At 42.6% G+C, this 22,657-nt stretch overlaps 1 protein-coding gene and 1 pseudogene across 2 annotated transcripts; one reads left to right on the top strand and one right to left on the bottom strand.

Annotated features, from left to right (window-relative positions):
* Window positions 1-300: 300 nt before the first annotated feature.
* Window positions 301-16,818, bottom strand: Ift46 (intraflagellar transport 46). Of its 2 annotated transcripts, none has more exons than XM_020169066.2 (12): window positions 16,649-16,818; window positions 15,931-16,024; window positions 13,071-13,118; window positions 9,577-9,701; window positions 6,256-6,330; window positions 6,001-6,094; window positions 5,450-5,578; window positions 3,536-3,657; window positions 2,595-2,661; window positions 1,571-1,631; window positions 1,187-1,272; window positions 301-751 (listed from the first exon to the last, which is right to left on the bottom strand). In XM_020169066.2, exons 3-12 carry the CDS (start codon window positions 13,113-13,115, stop codon window positions 656-658), a joined length of 900 nt encoding a protein of 299 aa, XP_020024655.1. In that variant the 5' UTR covers window positions 13,116-13,118; window positions 15,931-16,024; window positions 16,649-16,818; the 3' UTR covers window positions 301-655. The 2 variants fall into 2 exon arrangements, with proteins under 2 accessions (XP_020024655.1, XP_020024654.1); XM_020169065.2 differs by having other exon boundaries at window positions 13,071-13,150; window positions 16,649-16,816.
* LOC141421201 (small nucleolar RNA U13) lies at window positions 12,240-12,332 on the top strand (annotated as a pseudogene).
* Window positions 16,819-22,657: the final 5,839 nt, after the last annotated feature.

The following is a 22,657-nucleotide window of genomic DNA, read 5'->3' as shown; positions in this document are numbered from 1 at the left end:
AAAGGAAGGAGGGCAGAAGGTCAGAGAGAGAAAGAAAAAGAGCACCCTGACTTTCTGAGAGCTGTTTTGTTTTTTTTTTTTTTTTTTAGTCAGGGTTTATGCTGCCCAGGCTGGCCTTGAACTGCAATCCTTCTGCCTTGGCCTCCTGAGTGCTGGGATTATAGATATGCACCACTCAGCCCAGCTCTGAAGCCTGTTTTTGAGACCTAAAACTCCCCTCCCCCAATATTATTCTAATCACTTAGGAAATAATAAAAGAAATGGGAGTAATGAGCAGGATCTATGGACAAAAACCAAAAATTTCTATCACATCACAACCTGACAGAACATTTTATTTGTAAAACCCGTGCCAACTAACTTTAAAAATGAAAGAAAGTAATTTCATCCTTATCCCCCAAAAGAACACCTTTTAATCTTTCCTCCCAGCCCATGCTCTGTGGGGTCTCAGCAATCCAAATCTGACTCAAGTCCTTGCAGTGGTAGGTCCCAGCTCCTCTGAGACAGGACAAGCCGGTTGGCAGGTTAGTGAATGTGTGACATGCTGTGACAGACAGGAAGCAAGATTCACTGCCTTAGCCCAGGTGCCCAGCAGCTGACAAGGTGGCTGATAAGAATCCCTGGGTCTCAGCCTTGAAGGAGAGCTCTGGAAGGGGTCTCAGCTGAGGGTCAGGGTCTCTGCGTCACCTACTTGGGAGGTAGAGTTGGATGGAGGGGTGAATGCTTTCTTGCCTTCAGCGAGAGCTTTAAAATGCTGCCAGAAAGGGGGAGAGGGAACACAGAGTATTTGGGATATGCTAGTTGCTATATTTTAACAATAACTAGCTTTTTAAAAAATCCCTTTAAGTTCCAATTTTCTCCCAATTCTGCTGGTGCTGTCTTTGAAAAATGACTAGAAGTTTGTGTCATCTCCTTTGAAAATTAACCTTTTTACTTCCCACTCCCATCATTGGGCTCTGTGATTCTCCTGTAAGCCTGTCTCCTCAGGAGAGCCTCACCGAGTGCACCTGATGCCCACAGCCCTGTTACTTCTCCACCCTGCCTCCTGCTGCTGGCTTAACCCTGGGATAGGGCAACTCCAAGCAGGGACATCCTCCACTGCCACAGGACACAACCACAGCAGGCCCAGGACAGTGGACAGTGAGGTGATCCTCACTACAACCTAAGGAACCCCTGATGCTCGTCCTACCTGTGAGTTCTTGAATTCTGAGTAGAGAGAAAAGAGCAGGTGGAGGGACTGAACCCGACTCTTGTAGACAGGGATGTCTAGGATGGCTGAAACAAAAAACAACTCCCAGGAACAGAACCAAATAAGCTCTGAGACTAAGGGGACATTTCTGTTTAGGACAGCCAACTCCCTCCCAAATGGGACATGATACTATGACCTGATGGTTAAATACTCCCCAACTAGTCAGTAAGCCTGAATGCCGCCCCTGAAGGTTGCCACAAAACACGGCTGGCCTAAAGAAGGCTGTAAGCCAAACACACTCTCCTGCCAGAGTCAGCAAGCCCCTCCAAAGGCCTAGAACATAGCCACCCACAGACCGGGCAGGGGAAGGGGAAGGGCGTTTACCACAGATCATGTCAATGTACTCAGCCAGGCTGCAATCGATCTCGGCTGTGGGCAGGCTCACCTGGAAGGAGGGAATGGGCCACAGTCAAAAGGGGGCCCAGTACCACTCTCTGAAGAAAAACAGCTCCAAGCACAACACATGCATTATGGCCAAATTGTGTTCCTCCCAAATTCCTATTATAGGGTCCTAACCCCATGCACCTCAGAATGTCACTGCATTTAGAGATGGGTCTTTATAGACAGAATTAAGTCAAAATGAGGTCATTAAATAAGGATATTCAAGGACTGATATCCTTACAAGAGATCAAGACACAGAGACATACAGATGGGAGACTGTGAAGACACGGAGAGACAATGGCAAAGAAAGGCCCTGTAAGAAATCAGCCCTGCCAACCTGCTTTTGGACTTCTTACAGTTCTCCAGAAATGTCTGTTGTTTAAGTCACTCAGGCTGTGGTACTTGGTTACAGCAGCAAGTAGCAAACTACTACAACATGCCCTGCCCAGCCCATCAGTAAGATGGAATTAGTCATCCTAAATGAGTACGATGTAAATGACTACCAAAGTCTCGGATGACCCATCAGGACCAAAAGATTTTAAAGGTAAAATATACTGCTTGGCCATCTTCTAGTGTATACTCTGAAGAACAGACTGCTTCCAGGCTCATGTTCACGTATTCAGCGACTTGGTGTTGCAATGCTAAAGGTCCTAGGATACCACAGCAGCAGCGAAAATGGACCTAGAGGACCTCGTCAGGTGACTGGCTTTGGAGTTAAATAAGTCACATTGGTTTCTTAAAACTTTTTTCCTCACTAGAGAAATGGCACAAGCAACAGAGCATCTGCTTAGAAAAATCTGTTATTAGTCAGCCATAGTGGTGGGTACTGTGGCCACAGCTACTCAGAAGGTTGAGGCAGGAGGATCAGAGCCCAGGAGTTCTAGGACAGTTTGGGCAACACAGTGAGACCCTGTCTCAACAACCACAATGCATGTCACACTCTCACCACCTGCTACTTTCCACTCACCTTGCCCAAAAGCTCTTCAAACTCTGGGGACCATTCCTGCATCAGGGTGTCAATATCAGGCATGGGCCTACAAGACAGAGGAGAAAACAGACTGATGGTGTCAGCAACCTCAGGATCAGGACAGTCTAGGTGAAGGAGAGGTCCTCACTTGGGCACATTAGGACTTTAGGAGAACCCCGATTACCCAGGGCCTGGGGTTTGGGGTGCTAGCTAAACAATGATAGAAGATTTTTTTTTTTTTTTTTTTGGTGGTACTGGGGTTTGAACTCAGGGCCTCACACTTGCTAGGCAGGCACTCTACCACTTGAGCCATTCAGCCAGCCCACAAATCTTGATCTTTATTCCTGTAATCCATGCCAGCAGCTGCCAACTTTTCCATTTCTAAAAAGTGTGGTGAAAATGTACTTTTTTCAAGACCTGGGGCTGACCAAATTTGTCCCCTGGCTTTGGGCCTCTCTTCAGGAGTAATGGTTCATAGGTAGTGGATGTACTAAGGATTACTGTAGTGTGGTAAAGAATGTGGTAGCTTTGCAGGACATAATGGTGCATGCCTGTAATCTCAGCACCTGGGAGGCTGGAGACAGGAGGACTGTAAGTTCAGGACCAGGCTGGGCTAAAAAAAGGAGCCAGGTGCTGGTGGCTCATGCCTGTAATCCTAGCTACTCAGGAGGCAGAGATCAGGAGGATGGTGGTCCCAGGCCAGCCTCAGTTTGAGGCCCTATCTCAAAAACACCATCACAAAAAAGGGCTGGTACAGTGGCTCAAGTAGTAGAGTGCCTGCCTAGGAAATTTGAGGCTGAGTTCAAACTCTAGTACCACCAAAAAAAAAAAAAAGAGGGGTTGGGAACTTAGCTTAGTGGTAGAGCTCTTGCCTAGTATGTATGAGACCCCTGGGTTCAATCCCCAGCACTGAAAAAAAAAAAGAATGTGGTATTTCTTACCTGGTGTAGTGCACAGTTGCAGGGGGCTTAGAACGGTGTAACTCAGAGATGCTCTCAATCCAGGTGTCGATAGCTTTTGGATTCTTTTCTGCATTTTCTAGACTCTTTACTTTCATATGTTGCTAGAAATTAAAGGGAAAGCTGATAGCACTGAAGTTGTTTGTGTTTTTACATCACATCTGTGCTGTTGCACGTTGTGAGGTGGCTGATGAACAGGGATGGCTGCAAGCAGCCACATGAGGATCAGAGAAACTGCTGCAGTTTGGGTCTCAAGTGTCCCCCAGAGGTCCATGCAATGAGGGCTGTTCTCCAGAGTGGAGCTACTGGAAGGTGATGAAACCTTTAAGAGGTGGGTCCTCCCCAAAAAAAGAGATGGGCCAAAATGGGAGGTCTTTAAGTCATGAGAAGCATGCCCCAAGGAGATTAGGGGATCCGGTATCTTCCTTTTCCTTTTCTGCTCCCTGGTCATGAGGTGAGTGGTTTGCCCAATCATGCACTTCTGCCTTGGTGTGCTGACTTGTAATACACCCAAAACAATGGGGCCAATCAATTACTGCCTGTTAACCAAAATGAACCTTTTTGCTTCTTTTCCAGTACTGAGCTTTGAACTCAGGGCCTTATGGTTGCTAGGCATGTGCTCTACCACTTGAGCCACACCTTAAAGAGAAAAGCCAACCTTTTCTCTTTATAAGCTGATTAGCTCAGGGGTGTGTGTGTGTGTGTGTGTGTGTGTGTGTGTGTGTGGTGGGACTGGGGTTTGAACTCAGGGCTCTGTACTTTCTAGCGAGGCAGGTGCTCGACTTGAGCCACACTTGCAGTCCTACCTCAGGCATTTGTTATAGTGACACATCACTTACTGATACAGAAATCCTGATAAAACTTGTTGTTGGGGCCATGGGAAGGGGGCAGGTCACTAGAGCAGGACAGATCACACTGACATGCCATTTCAGTGCCATTACTAGATGGCTAGAATTAAAAAGGCAGACAATAACAAGTGTTGATGAGGCTATGGACAAAGTGACACTCATTCATTGATGATGGGGAAGTAAAATGGTACTGCTACTTTGGAAAAATTTTGCAGTTCCTTAGAATGTTATACACCAAGTTACTGCATAGCCCTGCAACCCCACTTCCCTATGTACATACAGGGGAAATGACAGCATGTCCCACGCAGAAACCCAACGTGAATGTTCACAGCAACTTTGTTAATAAAAGTTGAAACAACCGATGGATGAACAAAATATGGTGATCTACACAAAGGAATATTATTCAGCCATAAAAAGGGATGGAGCAGTTACTAAAGGTTTGGAGAAAGGGAGAATAGGTACAGGGCTTCTTTCTGGAGTGATGAAATAAGATAATGAATAAATAAGATAATGATGAAGGGCTGAGGACAAAGCTGAATGATAGAGTACTTGCCTAACGTGCATAAGGCCCTGGGTTGATCTCCATCACCAGACAAAAAATTTTAGATAGTGACAATGATACTACAATCCTGTTAACATACTAAAAATGAATGAACTGTCTAATCTAAAAGGATTAATCTTAAGGTATGTAAATTAAATGTCAACAAAGCTATCATTGAAAGATTGGCCAGTACCAGTGGCTCATGGCTGTAATCCCAGGTACCAGGGAGGCAGAGATCAGGAGGATTACTATTCCAAGCCAGCTCTAGGCAAATAGTTCGGTAGACCCTATCTAGAAAAAAAGGCAACATAAAAAAGGGATGGCAGCGTGGCTTAAGTGGTAGAGTGCCTGCCTAGCAAACATGAGTTCAAACCCCAGTACTGCCAAAAAAAGAGAAAGAAAGATTGAGCTGGCCTCAAGCCACACCCATCCCTTTTGATAGGCAGCAGGGGACGATGCAAATGCCAGGGAGGCCTCTGCTCTGGCTCGCTTGCTCCAGCCTCTTACTGTAATGTTGTGTTGCTTGGAATTCTCCGTTAACCACAGTGAAAGCACTGTAGGGTCTGACTGTTTTGTAGACGGTTCATCCAACACCAACAGGCCAAGGTTGTCAGGTTTTCCATCAGGGCGTGGAGCCTGATTAAGAAAAAGAAAAGAGAGCAGAGAGAAGAATAGGGGCCATAACAAACCATCCATTCCTGCTATTTCCAGCAAGCTCAAAGGAGAAGTCTTCTGCTTCCTGGTTATTTCTAGTATTAAGACTCATGCTTGCTTTTCACACTGGACTAACACTATCTAGAAAAAACAGGATCTAAGGGAGCTTAAACACATAGCTAAATTCATGGATAACAGGAGACAAATACATGACCGTATTTTAATATATGATGAGATAACGAAGTGTTACTTAACAGTAGTGATTATAATTTGGAGATGTGAGCAATGTTAAGAACTGCAATGAACTGAGCACTATTCATTAAGACAGCTAATGCTGGAAGTGTTAGAACAGCAGGGTCACAACCAACACCCACGGGGCCATTTTTAGGTTGCACCATCTGTACCTTTAAGAATGCATCAATATCCCCAACAGCCGGGATAAAGTCAGGAATAAACGGTTTCAGTTTGTGGTCCAGGTCAATCAGCTGAGGTGTATACCTAGAAGATATTGCCAAGGGGAAGGTGGAGGCAGTCAGAGAGTTGCATTACTATTCAGGCTGAAAAAAAAAATCTACAGACATGGCCTTGTTTCAGATTAGAGAGGGAGAGATTTGGGCAAGGCAGGTGCAGAGGGTTCAGTGGGAGGTCCTCACTCTCACCTACTAATGTACTGGAAGAGCTCCTTAATCTCAGCAGAAACTGGCAAGTGCTCATAGTCTGCAGGATCGTAAGCCCTGGGGAAGGAGAACACAGGTAAGTCAAGTGCATGACAACAGTGGAGGTGCGGAGCTCTGAGTCAGCGTGTTATTCTGACACAGGGAGAGACCCTGACCCTGGCTTCTTCACCTGCCACACCTGCCTTTTCTGCTGGCTGCACAGCAGCTTTAAAGTGGATGGTAGTTCTCAGTTATCTCTGACATGGAAGACAAAGTTGTAGAAAATCCAAAACATCTTAAACTGTAGCATTAATTGCTTTCTTATATGAAAGGGATGATGAAAAAAGGTTAAAGGTGAAACAAGGTCTTTTTCTTTTCCTTGGTGGTGCTGGGGATTGAATCCATAGCCTCACACATACAATAGCGAAGCTACACCCCCAACCCCAAGATTTTAATTTCGGACATAAAAGATAGTTTGCACCAGAAAGAAAAGGAATTTTTTTTAAGGCACTGGGGTTTGACTCAGGGCTTCACACTTGTAGGCACAATCTACCACTTGAGCCACTCTTCCAACCCTTTTTGTTTTAGTCATTTTTCAAGAGGATTTTGCATTTTTTTTGCGTGGGCTTGATCCTCCTACTTGCATATCACTTGCGTCAGAGCTGAGAGTATACGCATGAACTCAGCTTTTTTTTTTTTTTTTGTGGTACTGGGGCTTGAACTCAGGGCTCTAACCTGGAGTCACTCCGCCAGCCCTTTTTGTGAAGGGTTTTTCAAGATAGGGTCTTGCAAACTATTTTCCCAGGCTGGCTTTGAACCATGATCCTCCGATCTCTGCCTCCTGAGTAGCTAGGATTACGGCGGGTGTGAGCCACCAGCACCTGGCCACACTCAACTTTTTGTTGAGATGGAGTCCTGCTAACTTTTTGCCTGGGATGGCCTCAAACCTCGATCCTCCTTATCTTCAGGATTACAGGCATGAGCTATGGTGCCCAGCTGCAGAAATGTTTTTAAAAGTGTTATTTATAAAAGTAAAAAATTTCCAGGCCCAGTGGCTCACACCTGTAAATTCTAGCTACTCAGGAGGCAGAGATCAAGAGGACTGTGGTTCGAAGCCAGTCCAGGCAAAAAGTTTGAGAGACCCTATCTCAAAAAAACCCAACACAAGAGTTTGGTTGAGGCTGCAAATTTGGTCGTTTGTTTTCTAAGAACCCTACTTCCACCGCCGCTGATAATGCAGATCTTCATGAAGACCCTGATTGGCAAGACCATCATCCTGGAGGTGGAGCCCAGTGACACCATCGAGAATGTCAAGGCAAAGATCCAGGACAAGGAAGGCATCCTCCCTGATCTGCAGAAGTTGATCTTTGTGGGCAAGCAGCTGGAAGATGGCCACACCCTGTCTGATTACAACACCCAGAAAGGGTCCACCCTGCACTTGGTCCTGTGCTTGAGGGGAGGTTTCTAAATTTCCCCTTTATTTTAAGCTTTTGACAAGTTTCATTGCATGCTTCTTTCAATAAAGTTCTTGCATTCCAAAAACAAACAAACAAACAAAAAAACCCAACACAAAAAAGGGGATGGTGGAATGATTCAAGGTCTAGGCCCTGAGTTCAAGCCCCAGCACCACAAAAAAAAAAAAAAAGTACTTTGGTCTGGGGATGTGGCTCAGTGGTACAGAGCTTGTCCAGTACACATGAGGATCTAAGTTCAATCTCCAGCACTACCAAAAAAAAGGTACTTGCATAGATATATGAAAAATACAAGCTGAGCCTGTAATACCAGTACCCAGTACCCTGCAGAGACAGGAGGATCTTGAGTCTGAGGCCAGCCTAGCTACATAGCCTGTCTCAAAAAACCAAGGTCTAAGCCAGGTGCCAGTGGCTTACACTGTAATTCTAGCTACTTGGGAGGCTGAGATCCAGAGGACTGTGGTTCGAGGCCAGCCTGGGCAAAAAGTTAGTGAGTGCCCATCTCAACCAACAGCTGGGTGTGGTGCACACACCTGTCATCCTAGCCATAGGGGGAAGCATAAAACATAATGTGGTCCTGGCTGGCTTGGACAAAAAGCAAGAATGCTTGAAAATAACCAGAGCAAAAAGGGCTAGAGGTGTGGCTCAAGTGGGTAGAATTCCTGCTGAGCACCAAGTCCTAAGTTCAAACCCCTGCCACCAAAAAAAATGTGCTGGGAATGTAGCTCAGTAGTAGAGTGCTTGTCTAGCAATATGCAAGGCCCTGGGTTTGATTGCCAGCACTACAAAAATAAGTAAATAAATTAAATAAATGTGCACTCTGAAAAGTTACATCCCCTTGTCACCAAGTTCTTTTCTTAATCAGTCTTCCTACTTTCCAGTGTACCTTCCAGAGATAGTCCCTATAATGCTTGCTGTATACACATGGGAGCATGGCCTGAAGACTCTTCTATATGTTTCTAAAATTTCACAGCATCTCTCGTTCTTGACCAGCATAGAGAGTGGCTGTATACTTAAGGACTACACAGAATTGTACTGATTGGCTATCCCATCACTTATTTAGCTAGTAATTCTGATCTACTGACTGAGTAGGGAGTGTCTCACTATGGTGCCTAGGCTGGCCTCGAACTCCTGGACTCAAAGATATCCTCCTGCCTTAGCTGTCCAAGTGGCTGGGACTGTAGGCATGTCCCACAGCACATGGCTAATCATCACTGTCTGTTCATTTGAGCCCAGGGCCTTGCAAATACTAGATGAGTGCTCTAACACTGAGCTATGTCCCCAGCCCTAGAAACTGTGTTTAAACTGACTGTCTTTCGAGTCCATCTTGATTGAAATCTATGGAGATGGCTCACACTAATGCAGCACCAGGTTTGGAAGAGGGTGACAGTTTCCACTTCAGCGTCATCAAGGGACACTTTGCCTGGATGTGGAGCTCCTGAAGCTCCTTCTCTCTGCTACCCTAGAAAAGAGCTGAGCCTAAAATGGAAACACTTGTGTTCATGCACAGTTTTCCTCACTGAACAGAAATGCTTTGGGATGTGTACAAATTTATCTCCTCTTTCCCAGACTGTAAGCTCCTTGAAGGCAGGGGCCATCAACTAGGTTTCCTAGGCAAAGTCTTATGTAATCCCTGAGCTCACAAATGTTTCAAATGGTTTAAGTGACACTGCAGGACTGGATGAGGCAGAGGAGCCAGAAGAGAATGAAAACTCATTACAGTGGGTTTCTAGACATGAGAAAATCCTAACTACAGACCATCAAGAAAGATTCTACTGTGTTGCTTCTAACTGATGTCCTCCCAGCCCATTATCCTGAAGACATTTTCTTCCTTGGTAGGGGTCCTTCCTACCCTTCCAGAGGGGCCCCATGCTCTTCATCATCGTCGTCTTCATCAGAATCAGTTTCAGATGAGTCGTCATCATCATCATTTTCACTGAAGCCCCGCTGAGATGTCAACTGTGAGGACTTCTTCTCCTGGAACAGGGCAGGGCAGGCAGAGAAAGGTGAATACAAATAGAAATTTAATGCAGAGGCCCAGCTGTGACTTGTTCTAACCAGTACCCACCTCCCACAGACACGTGACACCTACCCACCAGAAAGAGAAGGTAATGCAGCCCAGAGGGGGCCTGAGAGCCTTCAGCTCCTGCTCAGCTACAAACTGGGCCCCCACTTTATAGAACCATATCCCACTACTGGAAACTGAGGTATGAAAGTCTACCCAATTTACACCTATTGTACCTATTACTTGGGAAATCCTGAGAACTCTGCATAAACTTTATCTAGACAGATTCAACCCTAAAATTTTGGGACTTTCCAAGAAAAGAATGGCAACTCTAAATGATTTTTTTTTTGGAAGAGACAAGGAAAGATAATGTGGAGAAAACAAACTTTAGAGAATCTTAATACTCAGAAAGATCAAAGAGAAATCTAGCATTTAATTTGCAAGACTTCCTAGGTAAGCTGTTTGAAAAAAAAATCAAAAGAAAGCACACAGGCTGGTGAAGTGCCTCAAGTGGTAAAGCACCTGCCTATCAAGTGCAAGACCAAAAAAAAAAAAAAAAAAGAGAGAGAGAGAGAGAAAAGAAAGTGCAAAGTACATATGAACACTGAATTCTAACCAGCATTCCAGAGACTCAGGGGTTTTCCATTTTTTGGCTCAATGATATTTCTCTTCATGGGGTATGTGACCTATCTGTATTTCCCTTCCCTTCTCCATGACCTAAATGCAATGACTATCCATCCTGGCTCAAGATGAGGGCTGCATTCTTGGCATTAAATCCTACCTTTCTTAGCTTCTGGCTATCTGTGTAGTGTCCCACCCTCCCGTCTATGAGAAGACAGCTGGTGGGTGTGTGGGACTTGCAGAGGTACTTAGGATGAGGTCTATGTTTTTGCTTCTGTGGCCTGGAACCAATGACATGTCACCATTGGCCATTGGATGACCAACTGGCGCCCTTTAAATGTAAGTTTTGAAAGCTTGCTTTCCAAATGCCATATAGAGGTTCCAGCTTTTTAAAAATTATTTCATTTATTGTTTAAATTATTTAATGTTTTTAAATTGTTTAAATTATTGAGTGTTTTATTTAATGTTTCACTTTTAAATTATTAAATGTAATGCTTCATAGTAAAAGGAGATATTGGTACTTAAAATTACGACACATCACAGAACAACAAAAAACGTTTTTGAAGCTGAGTGTGATGTTGCACCTCAGCATTTGGGAGACTAAGGCAGGAAGATCATGAGTTCAAGGCCAGCCTGGCTATACAGAAAGGCTCTGTCTCAAAAAAAAGTGTGTATGTATGTATATGTGTGTATGTGCACATACATGTGTCTACATATATACATATTTTCTAGCTTATCTGTAATATTTATAACAAATTACACATGGATATAGACTTTATTCAATGACTATATCTTACTGATATGCAATTGATGAGAACTTTCTTGAGTATTTTTCTCAACTCAACATGTGCCAAAATTATCCTTAGTTTTAGAATAGTTTTGGCAAATGGAACTTTTAAGAATACTGATTGGCAGAGTGGCTCAAGTGGTAAAGTACCTCCCTAGCAAGATTGAACCCCTGAGTTCAAATCCCCCAGTACCACAAAAAAAAAAAAAAAAAAAGCGAAAAACCAAACAACAACAAAGAATACTGATTGTCAATTGAAAGAGTATTCAAAAGTAGATGGTTTCTGCTGATTCTGGGTACACACTAAATTGAAACAATAAAGGAACCTGAACACTGACTACAATATTCAATGTATTCACAGTATAAAAACTATTAGACATTAAGGTGTATATACCAAATTTGGAGACCAACTTAGGAAAATTGTGCACTCTGGTCTCCCTTTTCACAGTTCTGCTTTGAGAAATCCACGATATAATAGCAGATGGCATGTATACCATAGACAAATGCCTAAGAAGTTACCTCGTGTGTTTGGCAATAAAGGAGTGGAACCACCCTAAAACATCACCTCTTAAGTCTTTTTATAAAGTCAGTCTGTATCACTACAGCAGTTTAAATAGTCTCCTCAGTTCCAATTTTTTTTTTGTTTTGTCTTGGTAGTACTGGGGATTGAACTCAAGGCTTCACACTTGCTAGGCAGGCACTCTACCACTTGAGCCACACCTCCAGCCTTTTTTACTCTGGTTATTTTGGAGATAGGGTCTCACTTTTTGCCCACACCAGCTTGGACAGAGATCCTCCTATTTGTGCTTCTCACCACAGCTGGGATGACAGGCACACACTACCATACCCAGCACTTTTTTCCACTGAGATGAGGTCTCACAAACTTTTTTGCCTGGCCTGGCCTAGAACTGGAATCCTCCCGATCTTCCCAAATAGCCAGAATTATAGGCATGAGCCACAGGTGACCAGGTGTTTTTTGGTTTTTGTGGTACTGGGGATTGAACCCAGGGCCTCAGGCATGCTAGCCAAGTGTTCTACCACTGAACTACTCCCCAGCCCACTAAAGTTCATTCTGAAAGGACAATTGCAATGTAACCACTGCATTCCTGTTTTTGGTTCATAAGCATGATGATCGGGTGTTTCCATGACATGTGCCTCCTTGTCATGACATTGCATATTACCCATCTATGTGAAAAAAAGAAAATCAAATCTAACTCCTAGATCATGTGCTAAGACTGAGCACAAATGATGTCTAGGCATAGTGATTATGTGACTCTTGCTGGCTAGAGATTCAGGTATCTTCCATCTTTACTTCAGAAACAGGGTGATTCCCTAGTTTCATAGAATAACAAAACAGACACTAGTATCTTAAAACCTCAAAATTACAATCATTTTCACAAAATGTTGGCAGTATTACAAGTGTTGACAGTAAAAAAAAAAAAAAAAAAACCTAGATCAATAGGTCCAAAATTGCACTAGCTTAAGAATCACTGGACTGCTTACTAAAAATATAAATGCTCAGTCTTCTACCTTTGAGATTCTGGGTGGGGACTGGAAATCTGTATTTTTAAAAATAAGTTTCCCAATTGATTCTTGTGATCAGTAAAGTTATGAAACACTAGCCCACTTTAGATGAAATTGTTCACCAAAAAGTCAGCTGTGATGGTAGACTTGCGTGGGGATGTGGTTTAGTAGTATTGTACTTATCTAGAATGCATGAGGCCTAGGTTTGATCCTCAAAAGCCCCCTCCCCACCAAAAAAAAGTAGGCTATATTTCTGAAGAAGAGTCAAAATCTCAAAACCCTTTGCTCTTGGTTTTCCTTCATGAGCGCAGTTACCTACCCAACCACTGGCAGTGAGCATTAGTTCTTCTTAACTAACTACTAAACATCCAAAGCAGAAACACTGTAAGAAGCTGTGGGTTATACTGACCTTGTTATTTTCCTCTTCATACTCATCACTGCTGTTATCAGCCATAGTCTTGTCAGGAAGATGAGAGGAATGAGGAAACACTTAGAAGGAAAGTTTTCTGTTAAAATGTTTTCTTTTTTTTATTTTATCGCTTTTACATTTACTCACATATGTATACATTGTTTGGGTCACCTCCCCCTCCTACCCACTCCCACTTCTGGGCAGAAAGTTTAAATTACTTTTAAAAACAAATTTTTAGTTTATAACATTTTGTGCTTTAATCCTTTTTGGAACAGGGTTTCTAAGAACACCGAGGTAGACAATAGGAAACTGAATTCTAGTCTTGTGTTTAAGGCATTGGGCTAGATGCTATACTAATCAGTTACCTGCCATTACATAAATATAAACTACCCTTAGTGGTCCCATTGGTAAAATGAGGTGAGTGCTCAGTAAAGTAAAAAGAACACTGGATTCATAGTCAAAAAATTGGATTTGAAGTGCAGTTCTGTCACTTCAACAAAATGACTTAACCTCTGGAGTCTCAGTATTTCCACATCCAAATGGGTCAGAAATGTTTTTACCCAGACTATTCTAAGGATCAACAGAGAAAACCTATGTGGAAGGAAGTGACCTAAAGGCTGGCAAATAGAAGGTAGTCACAAATTTGAATCAGTATCCATTAAGAGCAATAAAAAATATTTTGAACAATGAGAAGTATAATCAGATGTAAGATATTAGCTGGCACGAAAACATGTTAGATGACTTTTAAGTCAAATAAATGCAAATTAAACACCATTTTTTGGCTTACTAAATTAGCCAACTGAAAACAAGTTCCCTGCTGGCAAGAGTATAAACATGCTCAAGTTTAAAACCTGGTGGCTAGGTACACACAAAACAACTGAGAGCAGAGATTCAAAAAGACACTTGAACATCTCTGTACATAGCACTGTTCACAAAAGCCAAAAGGTGAAAATAACCCAAGTACCCATCAACGATGAAGGAATAAACAAAATGGTATATCCATTAATAGAGTGATATTCATCCATGAAAAGGAATAAAATTCTGACATATGCTACAGCATGAATGAACTAAAGGACAAATATAAGATTTTACTTATGAGGTACCCAAAACAGGCAAATTCATGGAGACAAAGCAGAAAAATAGTTACCATGGACTGGAAGTAAGAGAAGAATAGGGAGTCATTGTTTAATAGGCATAGTTTCTGTTGAGATGATAAAAAAGTTCTGTAAAAAATTAGAAATAAGGGCAAAATAGTTTCTGCTGGGTATTGGGGGGGAGAGAGAGGGGGCGGAGTGGGTGGTAAGGGAGGGGGTGGGGGCAGGGGGGAGAAATGAACCAAGCCTTGTATGCACATATGAATAATAAAAGAAAAAGGAAAAAAAAAAAAGTTCTGTAAACTGTGGTGATGGTTGCCCCACACTATGAATGTACTTACTACCATTTAATTTTACACTTAAAATGGCTAAAATGGTAAATTTTGTTGTTTATTTTACCATAATAAACAGACCAAAAACCTGAGTGTCGTCTTTGAACTCAGTGTCTCATGCTTGCAAGGCAGGCACTCTACCACTTGAGCCACTCTGGCAGTCCTTTATCAAGTCTTACTGATTCAATAACAACAATCTATCTTGTAGGGTAAGGTGCAGGAGGCTTACACCTGTAATCCTAGCTACTTGGGAGGCTGAGAGCTGGAGGATCATAGTTCAAGGCCAGCCTGGGCAAATAGTTCATGAGACCCTATCTCCAAAATAACCAGAGCAAAATGGACTTGAGGGATGGCTCAACACAGTAGAGCACCTGCTTTGCAAACGTGAAGCCAAGTTCAAACCTCAGCCCCCATCAAAAAAAAAAAAAAAAAAAAACCTATCCTATACTTGCATCTTGTCTCTATTCTCGACTTCCTCAGCACAGTCCAACCCACTATCAACTCAACTCAGCCATTCCCACTGTCCTCCATTTGCTGCCCCATTTTCAATCTATTCCACATATTGTAGCAATACAGCCTCCAAAGCTCTGCTTGTTATGCCTCCTGCCTAACTCTCCAATCTGACCATACACCCTCTCCTATGTACTAGTCTCTTTCTCCTTAGTCCTCCCTCACCGCCCTATCAAAAACAGGTTACCCTCTTCACTATTATTTTCCACAACAGCAAACGATTTGCTTCCATCAATATATGTATAACATTTATATTTATGCTTGATAATTCATCGTTCATCTGTCTCCCATGATTGCAAGTATTAGGGTGACAAGAACAATGTGTCTTTTGTGTATATACCCAGTGTCAGGCATTAGGCTGGCATGGCACATACTGTGCATTCAAAAATGTTAGTTGAATAAACGAGTGGTATCAAGTCTTCTAGCAATATTCTGGTGAGATTCTGGTTGTGGTTGCAGGTTGAAGGCAGTTTATGAAGAATCTTCAAAACTGAACAAAACATAATTTGGATAAGCTAAAAACAAAACAAAACCCAGTGAACAGAGATTGCAGACTGTGAGTGGAGCAGTAACATGAAGTAAAAGGGTTGGACTGAAGGAAGATTCTGTAATGTGAAAAACTATGTTTTCTCCCTCTTTGACTAGTTAAGAGAACAAAGCCAGGCATGGTGGTACTCGCCTACAATGTCAACACTTGGGAGGCTGAGGCAGGAAGATTGTGAGTTCAAGGACAACCTGTCCTACATAAGGAGACCCTGTCTCACAAAAGGAAAAAGAAAACAGAAAGAAAGAAAAGTGCTTGACTCTGATTAAAAGTCAACATTTGCTGCTATAAATTAGGAGTTTGTTGAATATGAACATGAATTCATCCTGTTCTTTGCTTGGAGAACCATTTCCCTTCCTTCCTCTTCATTCTTCTCTTACCTTGGCCTGAGGTTGGAGTAAAAATACTTGCAACCTCTTCTGAGTCGTTAATGTCTATACGCTCATCGTATGTCTGGTTCTCAACAATCTTGGTCTAAGCAAAAGAAGATATGATTAATAGCTCATCTCGTGGGACAAACATTTAGCGCTCTACCGGGGAGATGCACAATAATTCAGCATGGATTCCTCTTCCTTATCCAAGACACAGTTTTACAGAAAACCTTCACCTCCATCCCAACTTTCCTCAAGCTTCTTGGCCCCAGATCAAGCAGTTAAGCCATTCTGCTGTAACACTCATTTGGGAACCGGTGGCTGACTGGCTGACAGCAGGGAGAACTGTGAAGGGAAATGACAGCCAACTTCTCCAGCAACTCCCCAAAGATGTAAGACACACGAACCAGAGCAGAACAGCATTCCTAGGTAGATGGCAACTTCTTTCTCAGGTTCAGGCAATTTTCCCAAAGCTGCTGGGGCGGGGGTGGAAGACTGTCCCAAAGAGAAGATAAACCCCAGTCTCTCGGTGCCACCAATAATCCTAAAAGCATCACCCCCATCTCCATCCGTTGTGCAGATCGGATCCCACTTAAATTTCTTGGGAGTAAAGGAACCAGGACAGTTGGTGGTACGGTGTGGAAAGGTGACAAGAACAGTTGCCATGGAGACGGGAAGAAGCGTTGGAGAACACAGGCAAGAGGAAGGCGGGGTGAGAATGAATTACCTGTAGCCCCTCTGAATCCGTCTCCTCTATATGAAATGAGCCCCAGCCTAGGACTGGGGTCTCACTCCAACCTCTGGCAAAGAGACTTCAGGGATTGTACTGGGAGCAACCAGACTATTGTCAGTCACTAGGCAAAAGGAAAAAGGAGACGAGAGGGGGAAAAAATATCGCGAGACTTGGCTTCATTGTCGATAGACCGCCTCCTTCCGGCCGCAAGTCACGCCTCTTCCGGTGTGGGCTCTCTATGCTCCGGAAGAGATGTAGAGAGACCCCAGTGCAGCCGCTCTGGGCGGCCAAGTCGCCTGTCTATGGTTTCAGTAAATGCGTCTACTGCGGCATCTAGCGGCCGAAGGTGGCAGAGCAGGCTGATGAATTTCGGTCCTCCAATCCCAAACAGGGTGTATGTGTTTTTTTCTTCCTCAGCACAAGGATCTTTGGGCGTGCAATTTCTCCTAGATCTAATTAGAATTTAGACACATCTCAAGGGAATATTTCAAACTTTGTTTTGGCAGTACTGGGGTTTTGAACTCAGGGCCTCTCGCTTGCTAGGCAGGTATCCTACCACTTGAGCCATATCCCCACCCTTTTTTGCTTTTAGTTATTTTTCAGATACCGTCTAAGGCTTTTGGCCTCTCATGGTGATTCGCCTAGCTATACCTCCTGTTGTAGCTGGGATTATAGGAGTGGATCACCACACCTGGATTCAAATATTTTTTAAGGTGCTTCATATCATAATCCTCAGGCAAGATAGATCAGGGGAAGTAAGTCATGAGAAACAGCAGCCTGGAATTCACACGTATAAGCATTGCATTGACAAATAGCTTGATTAAAAGTATGCAGGTACTGCTTTCCTTGCTTTAAATCCCTGCTTGTCCAAATAATTAGTACACCCTGAGAACGGAGCAAGGATATCTTAAAGACACTTATCCTGTGGGGTGGGGAGACACTTGGGAAAATGACTCCTCTGGGCACAAAAAGTGTGCCAAAAAGAAAAACACTTATAGCCAGGATGGACACCGGTCTTCAAGGGAGCATCTGGCAGAACTCATCTTTTGTTTAAAAGGATGCTCAGACATCTATGTCATGCTTGTTACCAGAATCAGGGAGGAGGCCTCCAAAAGGGAGGAGTCCTCCACCTGACCCTTGAGTTCTTGATGTTGTTGCAAAAAAAATTTAGGACACATCAAGGTAGAGAACAAGAAATTTATTAGTAAAGCAAAGCAAAGGAAAGACAGAAGCAGTACACAACCCAAACATGGGTACAGTACATCTGATAACAGGTGCAATATGTGTTTTGACATCAGGGGTATTTATGATGAAAAAGTGGGTGGGGGTTGGCTCAAGTTTACCTTAGGAAAAGTGCTCCTCTTTGTTCTGACACCTGGTATAATTAGTTGGTTTTGGTGTTATTCTTATCAATTGGGCCCAAAGAGTTCAAGTTTGGCCTGCACATTAAATTTGAGTCACTGTGACATAGATGTCTGAGCATCCCTTTGAACAAAGGCTGGGTCCTGCCAGATGCTCCCTTCAGGACAGGTGTCCATCCTTGTGATAAGTATCTTTCTTCGTAAACACTTTTTTGTGCCCAGAGGAATCATTTTCCCAAGAGGAGTCATTTTTTCCCTGGGATATGTGTCTTTCTTTACGATATCCTTGCTTAGTTCTCAGAGCACACTCATTACTTTTCGGCAAGTGGGCAAGATCAGATGGAGAGGACTGCCCTATTTCCCTTTTTATGAAATGTTGCAGCTAGTTGAGAGAGTGTGATGTTTAAAGCAAAGAAAACAGTGCCAATGTGCTTTTAGTCAAGCTATTTATTAACACAGTGTACAGCTCCAAATTCCTGGCTGCTGTTTTCCATGCCTCAGTTTTCCTGATCTACCCTGCCTCATAGTGACCCAAATTTATTAAGTGAACCAACCTTGAAATCTCTGGGCCCAGTTGATGACATAGTGTAACGACAATAATGACTAAATACACCAGCTCTCCTAAGGTGAATTTGTGCCAGATTCCCTAACCTACTTATTGCCGTAAACACCTGTAACGTTGCACCTGTTACCCAGATATGCCACACCCATGTCTGGGCTATGTACTATGCTTTTGTTGTTCCTTTGCTTTGCTTTACTTATAAACTTTCTTGGTTTCTACCACAATGTGTCCTAAAATTCTTTTTTACAGAATCACAAACTCGGTACTGAAGGGTCAGGCCTCAGAGATTTCCTCCCTTTTGGAGACCTCCTCCCTGGAGCATCACTGGTTCCAGTAATAGTCCTTCCCTTCCATGGTGGCCCATTGCACCAATTATTCCTCCTTTATATGAGATTCAGATTTAACAGTGTCCTGTGTAGGACTTGTTAAAGAAGACTGTGTTTCCTTAAGGCTGGGGTCCATAGCTAAAGAATTTTTAAATTGCCAGTATGTTGCATAAATTAGTACTAGAAATGTTCACTGATGAGCTGGTGGAGTGGCTCAAGTTGTAGAGTGCCTGCCTAGCAAGTACAGTACCTTCAGTACCAAGAAAGAAAAGAAGGAGAAGGAAGGGAGGGAGGGAGGGAGGGAGGGAGGGAGGGAGGAAGGAAGGAAGGAAGGAAGGAAGGAAGGAAGGAAGGAAGGAAGGAAGGAAGGAAAGAAAGAAAGAAAGGAAGAAAGAGAAAGAAGAAAGAGAAAGAAAGAAGAGAGAGAGAAAGAAAAAAAAAAGAATGTTCACTAGGATTGGGGATGTATTTGTTGGTAGAGTGCCCACCTAGCATTTGCAAGGCTCTGGGTTCGGCCCTCAGTACCACAAAAAACAAAACTATAGATTTAATTGATTTTGGTAATCAGGAATAGAGAAACACACAAAAGAATAGTAGCAATTCAACCCTGAAGAAAACAAGGAAAATGACTTTAAAAATAAATACAGAAGCCAGTGCCTCGCACCTGTAATCCTAGCTACTTGGGAGACTGAGATCAGGAATATAGAAGTTTGAGGCCAGCCCAGGCAAATAGTTCTCAAGACTCCATTTCCAAAATAACCAGAGTGAAATGGACTGGAGGAGTGAGTGACTCAAGCAGTAGAGTTATCTGCTTTGCAAGCACAAAGCCTGAGTTTAAACCCTAATCCTACCAAAATTAATAATAATAATAATAATAAGTAGTAGTAGTATTCAGCATTTGCTGTGTAGGGGCACTTAAATTCTATAGTCTGATTTATTTTATATTATCTGACTTCACAAATTTAAAGATTAGGTAATTTAGGCTTAGCGAGTTCAAGTCACTTGTCTAGTCATTCCGCCAGTCTCTCTGAAGGCAAGAGTCAAACACAGGTTTTCAATCTGGTTCCTGTCCCTGCTTTAAACCATTATGATCCACTACCTCGGAATCCCCCTTGCAAAGCGTGCTCTTAAGGATTCATTGTTTTCTCCTGCAGAACAAACCTCATTTGGTCTTTTTTTTTTTCTTTTATTATTCACATGTGCATACAAGGCTTGGGTCATTTCTCCCCCCTGCCCCCACCCCCTCATCATTTGGTCTTTACTGAGTTTTGTTTTGTTTTTGGTGATGGAACCGGGGTTTGAAGTCAGGGCCCTGCACTTGGCAGGCAGGTACTCCTACCACTTCAACCATGCCCTTTACTGAGTTTCTGAGGTCCTTGTTGTGGAACCCGTCACAACTAGGCAATAATTCCAAACAGGATTTTTACTTTAAAGCATGTGTGGTTTTTAAGGTCCTGAATTCAACTCCCAGTATTGCTCACCAAAAAATATGCAAAAAAAATGTGTGTGATTTTTGTAACAAAAGCATAAACTGAGCATGGTGATACATGTCTATAATCCCAGCATTCAGGAGGCTGAGGCAGGAGGATTAAGAGTTCAAGATCACCACTGCCCTCTCCAGCCTGAACTACATAGCAACTTCTGGGCTAGCCTGGGTGTTACCTAGCAAAAAACCCTGTCTCAAAAAATAGTTAAAATACAGCTTGACATATATCCCTCCAGAAATGCAAAGTTTTAAAACACATTCCATTGGAAATAAAATGGGCATGGGTAAGCATGACAAGTGTACAATGCAAGGTTGAAGGGTTCAGATTCTGAAGCTGAGACACTTTTTCCTTTGTACCTTGATTCCCTCATAGATCAAAGGGACATGATGGTACCTACCTCAGAAAATTCTTGTAAGGATTAAATGACATAACCTATTAAAGTAATGCCTGGCCCCTTGTAAGTGTTCAATAAACATTAAGAAATACACAAAAGATAAAGACAGGCACTGTAACTTAAACTCCAACTCTACCACTTACTGGCTGTGTGACTTTGGACAAGTGTTTAACGTAACTGATCCTCAATGTCTTTGTGTCTTTATCTGAATTGTTAGGAAGGATTAGAGATAGTATTTGTAAAGTAACACACACACACACACACACACACACACACACTTCAAAAATGCTGTTATCCTTTATTACAGACATAGAGGTTTAATGAGGGGAGTGCTATAGGGTTCAGCCAAGGATATAGGATAAAATGAAGTGGAGAAGAACTGCTGAAGCAATTGTACTTTGAGAGGTCTGAGATTGGGCATAGGAGAATTCCACCCCCCCAAAAAAAAATCAGTAGATTTGCATTCTGGTTCCTTTATATAGTGGTGTTGAAACTTCTGTTATCACTTAAACTTTCATCATTTTGTTCATATGCAAAAGGGACAGAAGCAGTTAACTGCCCTGCTTCCTGTGCAAGAGCTTTTCTTGGGGGGCAGTGATTGTGTGTGTGTGTTGCTAGTGATGGAGACCAGTGCCTTGTGTAAACCAAGTAAGCACCCTGCTATTTAACTACATCTCTAGGCCCACCTGTTTCTTTTTAAGATATGGTTTATAAACCAAAATTTACCTTTTTTAAGTGTATGATTCAGTGGGGGGTTTTTTGTGTTTTTTTTTTTTTTTTTTTAGCAAATTCACCTCTATCTAATTCCAGAACATTTTAATTACTCAAAAAATAAACTTGATGCTTATTAGCAATCACTTCCCATTCTTTTCCTTCCTAGGCCCCATGAAACCCCTTTCTATTTCTGTGGATTTGCCTGTTATGGATATTTCATATAAGTGCTGGCCTTTTGTATCTGGCTTTTTCCCACCTGTTTTCAAAGCTGATCTTTGGTGTAGCATGTGTGAGTATTCGTTCTTTTTTTTTTTATTTAAGAGAGGGAGGATTTATTTCAGCTCACAGTTTCAGAGGCTTCTGTTCATGGTCATTTGCCTCTGTCACTGTGGGCTTGTGGTAAGGCATCACAGCATCATCACAGCAGAGAGTGTGATGGAGGAGAGTTTCGAACCTCATGGCAGCCAGGAAGCAGAGAAAGTCCTTAGTCCTTTTTTATGACTGAATAATATTCAATTTCATGGCTATACCACATTTTGTTTGTTCATTCTACCGTTGATGAATTGTTTGTTTGGGTTGTTTCCAGTTTTTGTCTATTATGAATAAAGCTGTTATAAACATTAGAGTACACATTTTGTGCTGGATTTCAGTTGGCTGGATGTATACTTACCAGTGGAATTTCTAAGTGGTAAAATACCTTTATATTTAACTTTTTTTGTGGGGTGGGGGTTTGAACTCAGAGCCTTGTGTTAGGTACTCTACCACTTGAGCCACCACTCCCAGCTATGTTTAACTTTTTGAGGAACTACTGAACTGTTTTTTCTAAACCGTGTGCTTGGAACTTTATTTTCCAAAGAGGCTGCACGATTTTACATTCCCACTAGCAACTTATAAAGGTTTTAATTTCTCCATATCCTTGCCAAAGTTTATCATAGCCGTCCTAGTGGGTGTGAAGTTGTAACTCACCGTGAATTGTCTTGCATTTTACTAATGACCTTAGTCAAAGATGTTAAATATTTTTATGTGCCTATCAGCCATTTGTAGATCTTCTTTGGAGAAATGTCTACTCAAGTGTGTGAGTGTGTGTGTTATGGGGGTTTGAACTCAGGGCCTCACATTTACTATGCACGCGCTCTACCACTTGAGCCACTCCACCAGC

The sequence above is a fragment of the Castor canadensis genome, chromosome 2 (assembly GCF_047511655.1).
Source record: "Castor canadensis chromosome 2, mCasCan1.hap1v2, whole genome shotgun sequence".
NCBI lineage: Eukaryota > Metazoa > Chordata > Mammalia > Rodentia > Castoridae > Castor > Castor canadensis.
Note: the sequence above shows the minus strand (reverse complement) of the source record. Positions and strands in the feature narration are given on the sequence as shown.

What these genes read in the sequence shown, in the direction of transcription:
- Ift46 (XM_020169066.2), bottom strand. Translation starts at nt 13,115, where the DNA reads ATGGCTGATAACAGCAGTGATGAGTATGAAGAGGAAAATAACAAG. An exon ending in CTCTTCCAGTACATTAGTAG is followed by an intron (nt 6,095 to 6,255) that starts GTGAGAGTGAGG and finishes AATATCTTCTAG; the next exon opens with GTATACACCTCAGCTGATTG. An exon ending in ATATTGATGCATTCTTAAAG is followed by an intron (nt 5,579 to 6,000) that starts GTACAGATGGTG and finishes TTTCTTAATCAG; the next exon opens with GCTCCACGCCCTGATGGAAA.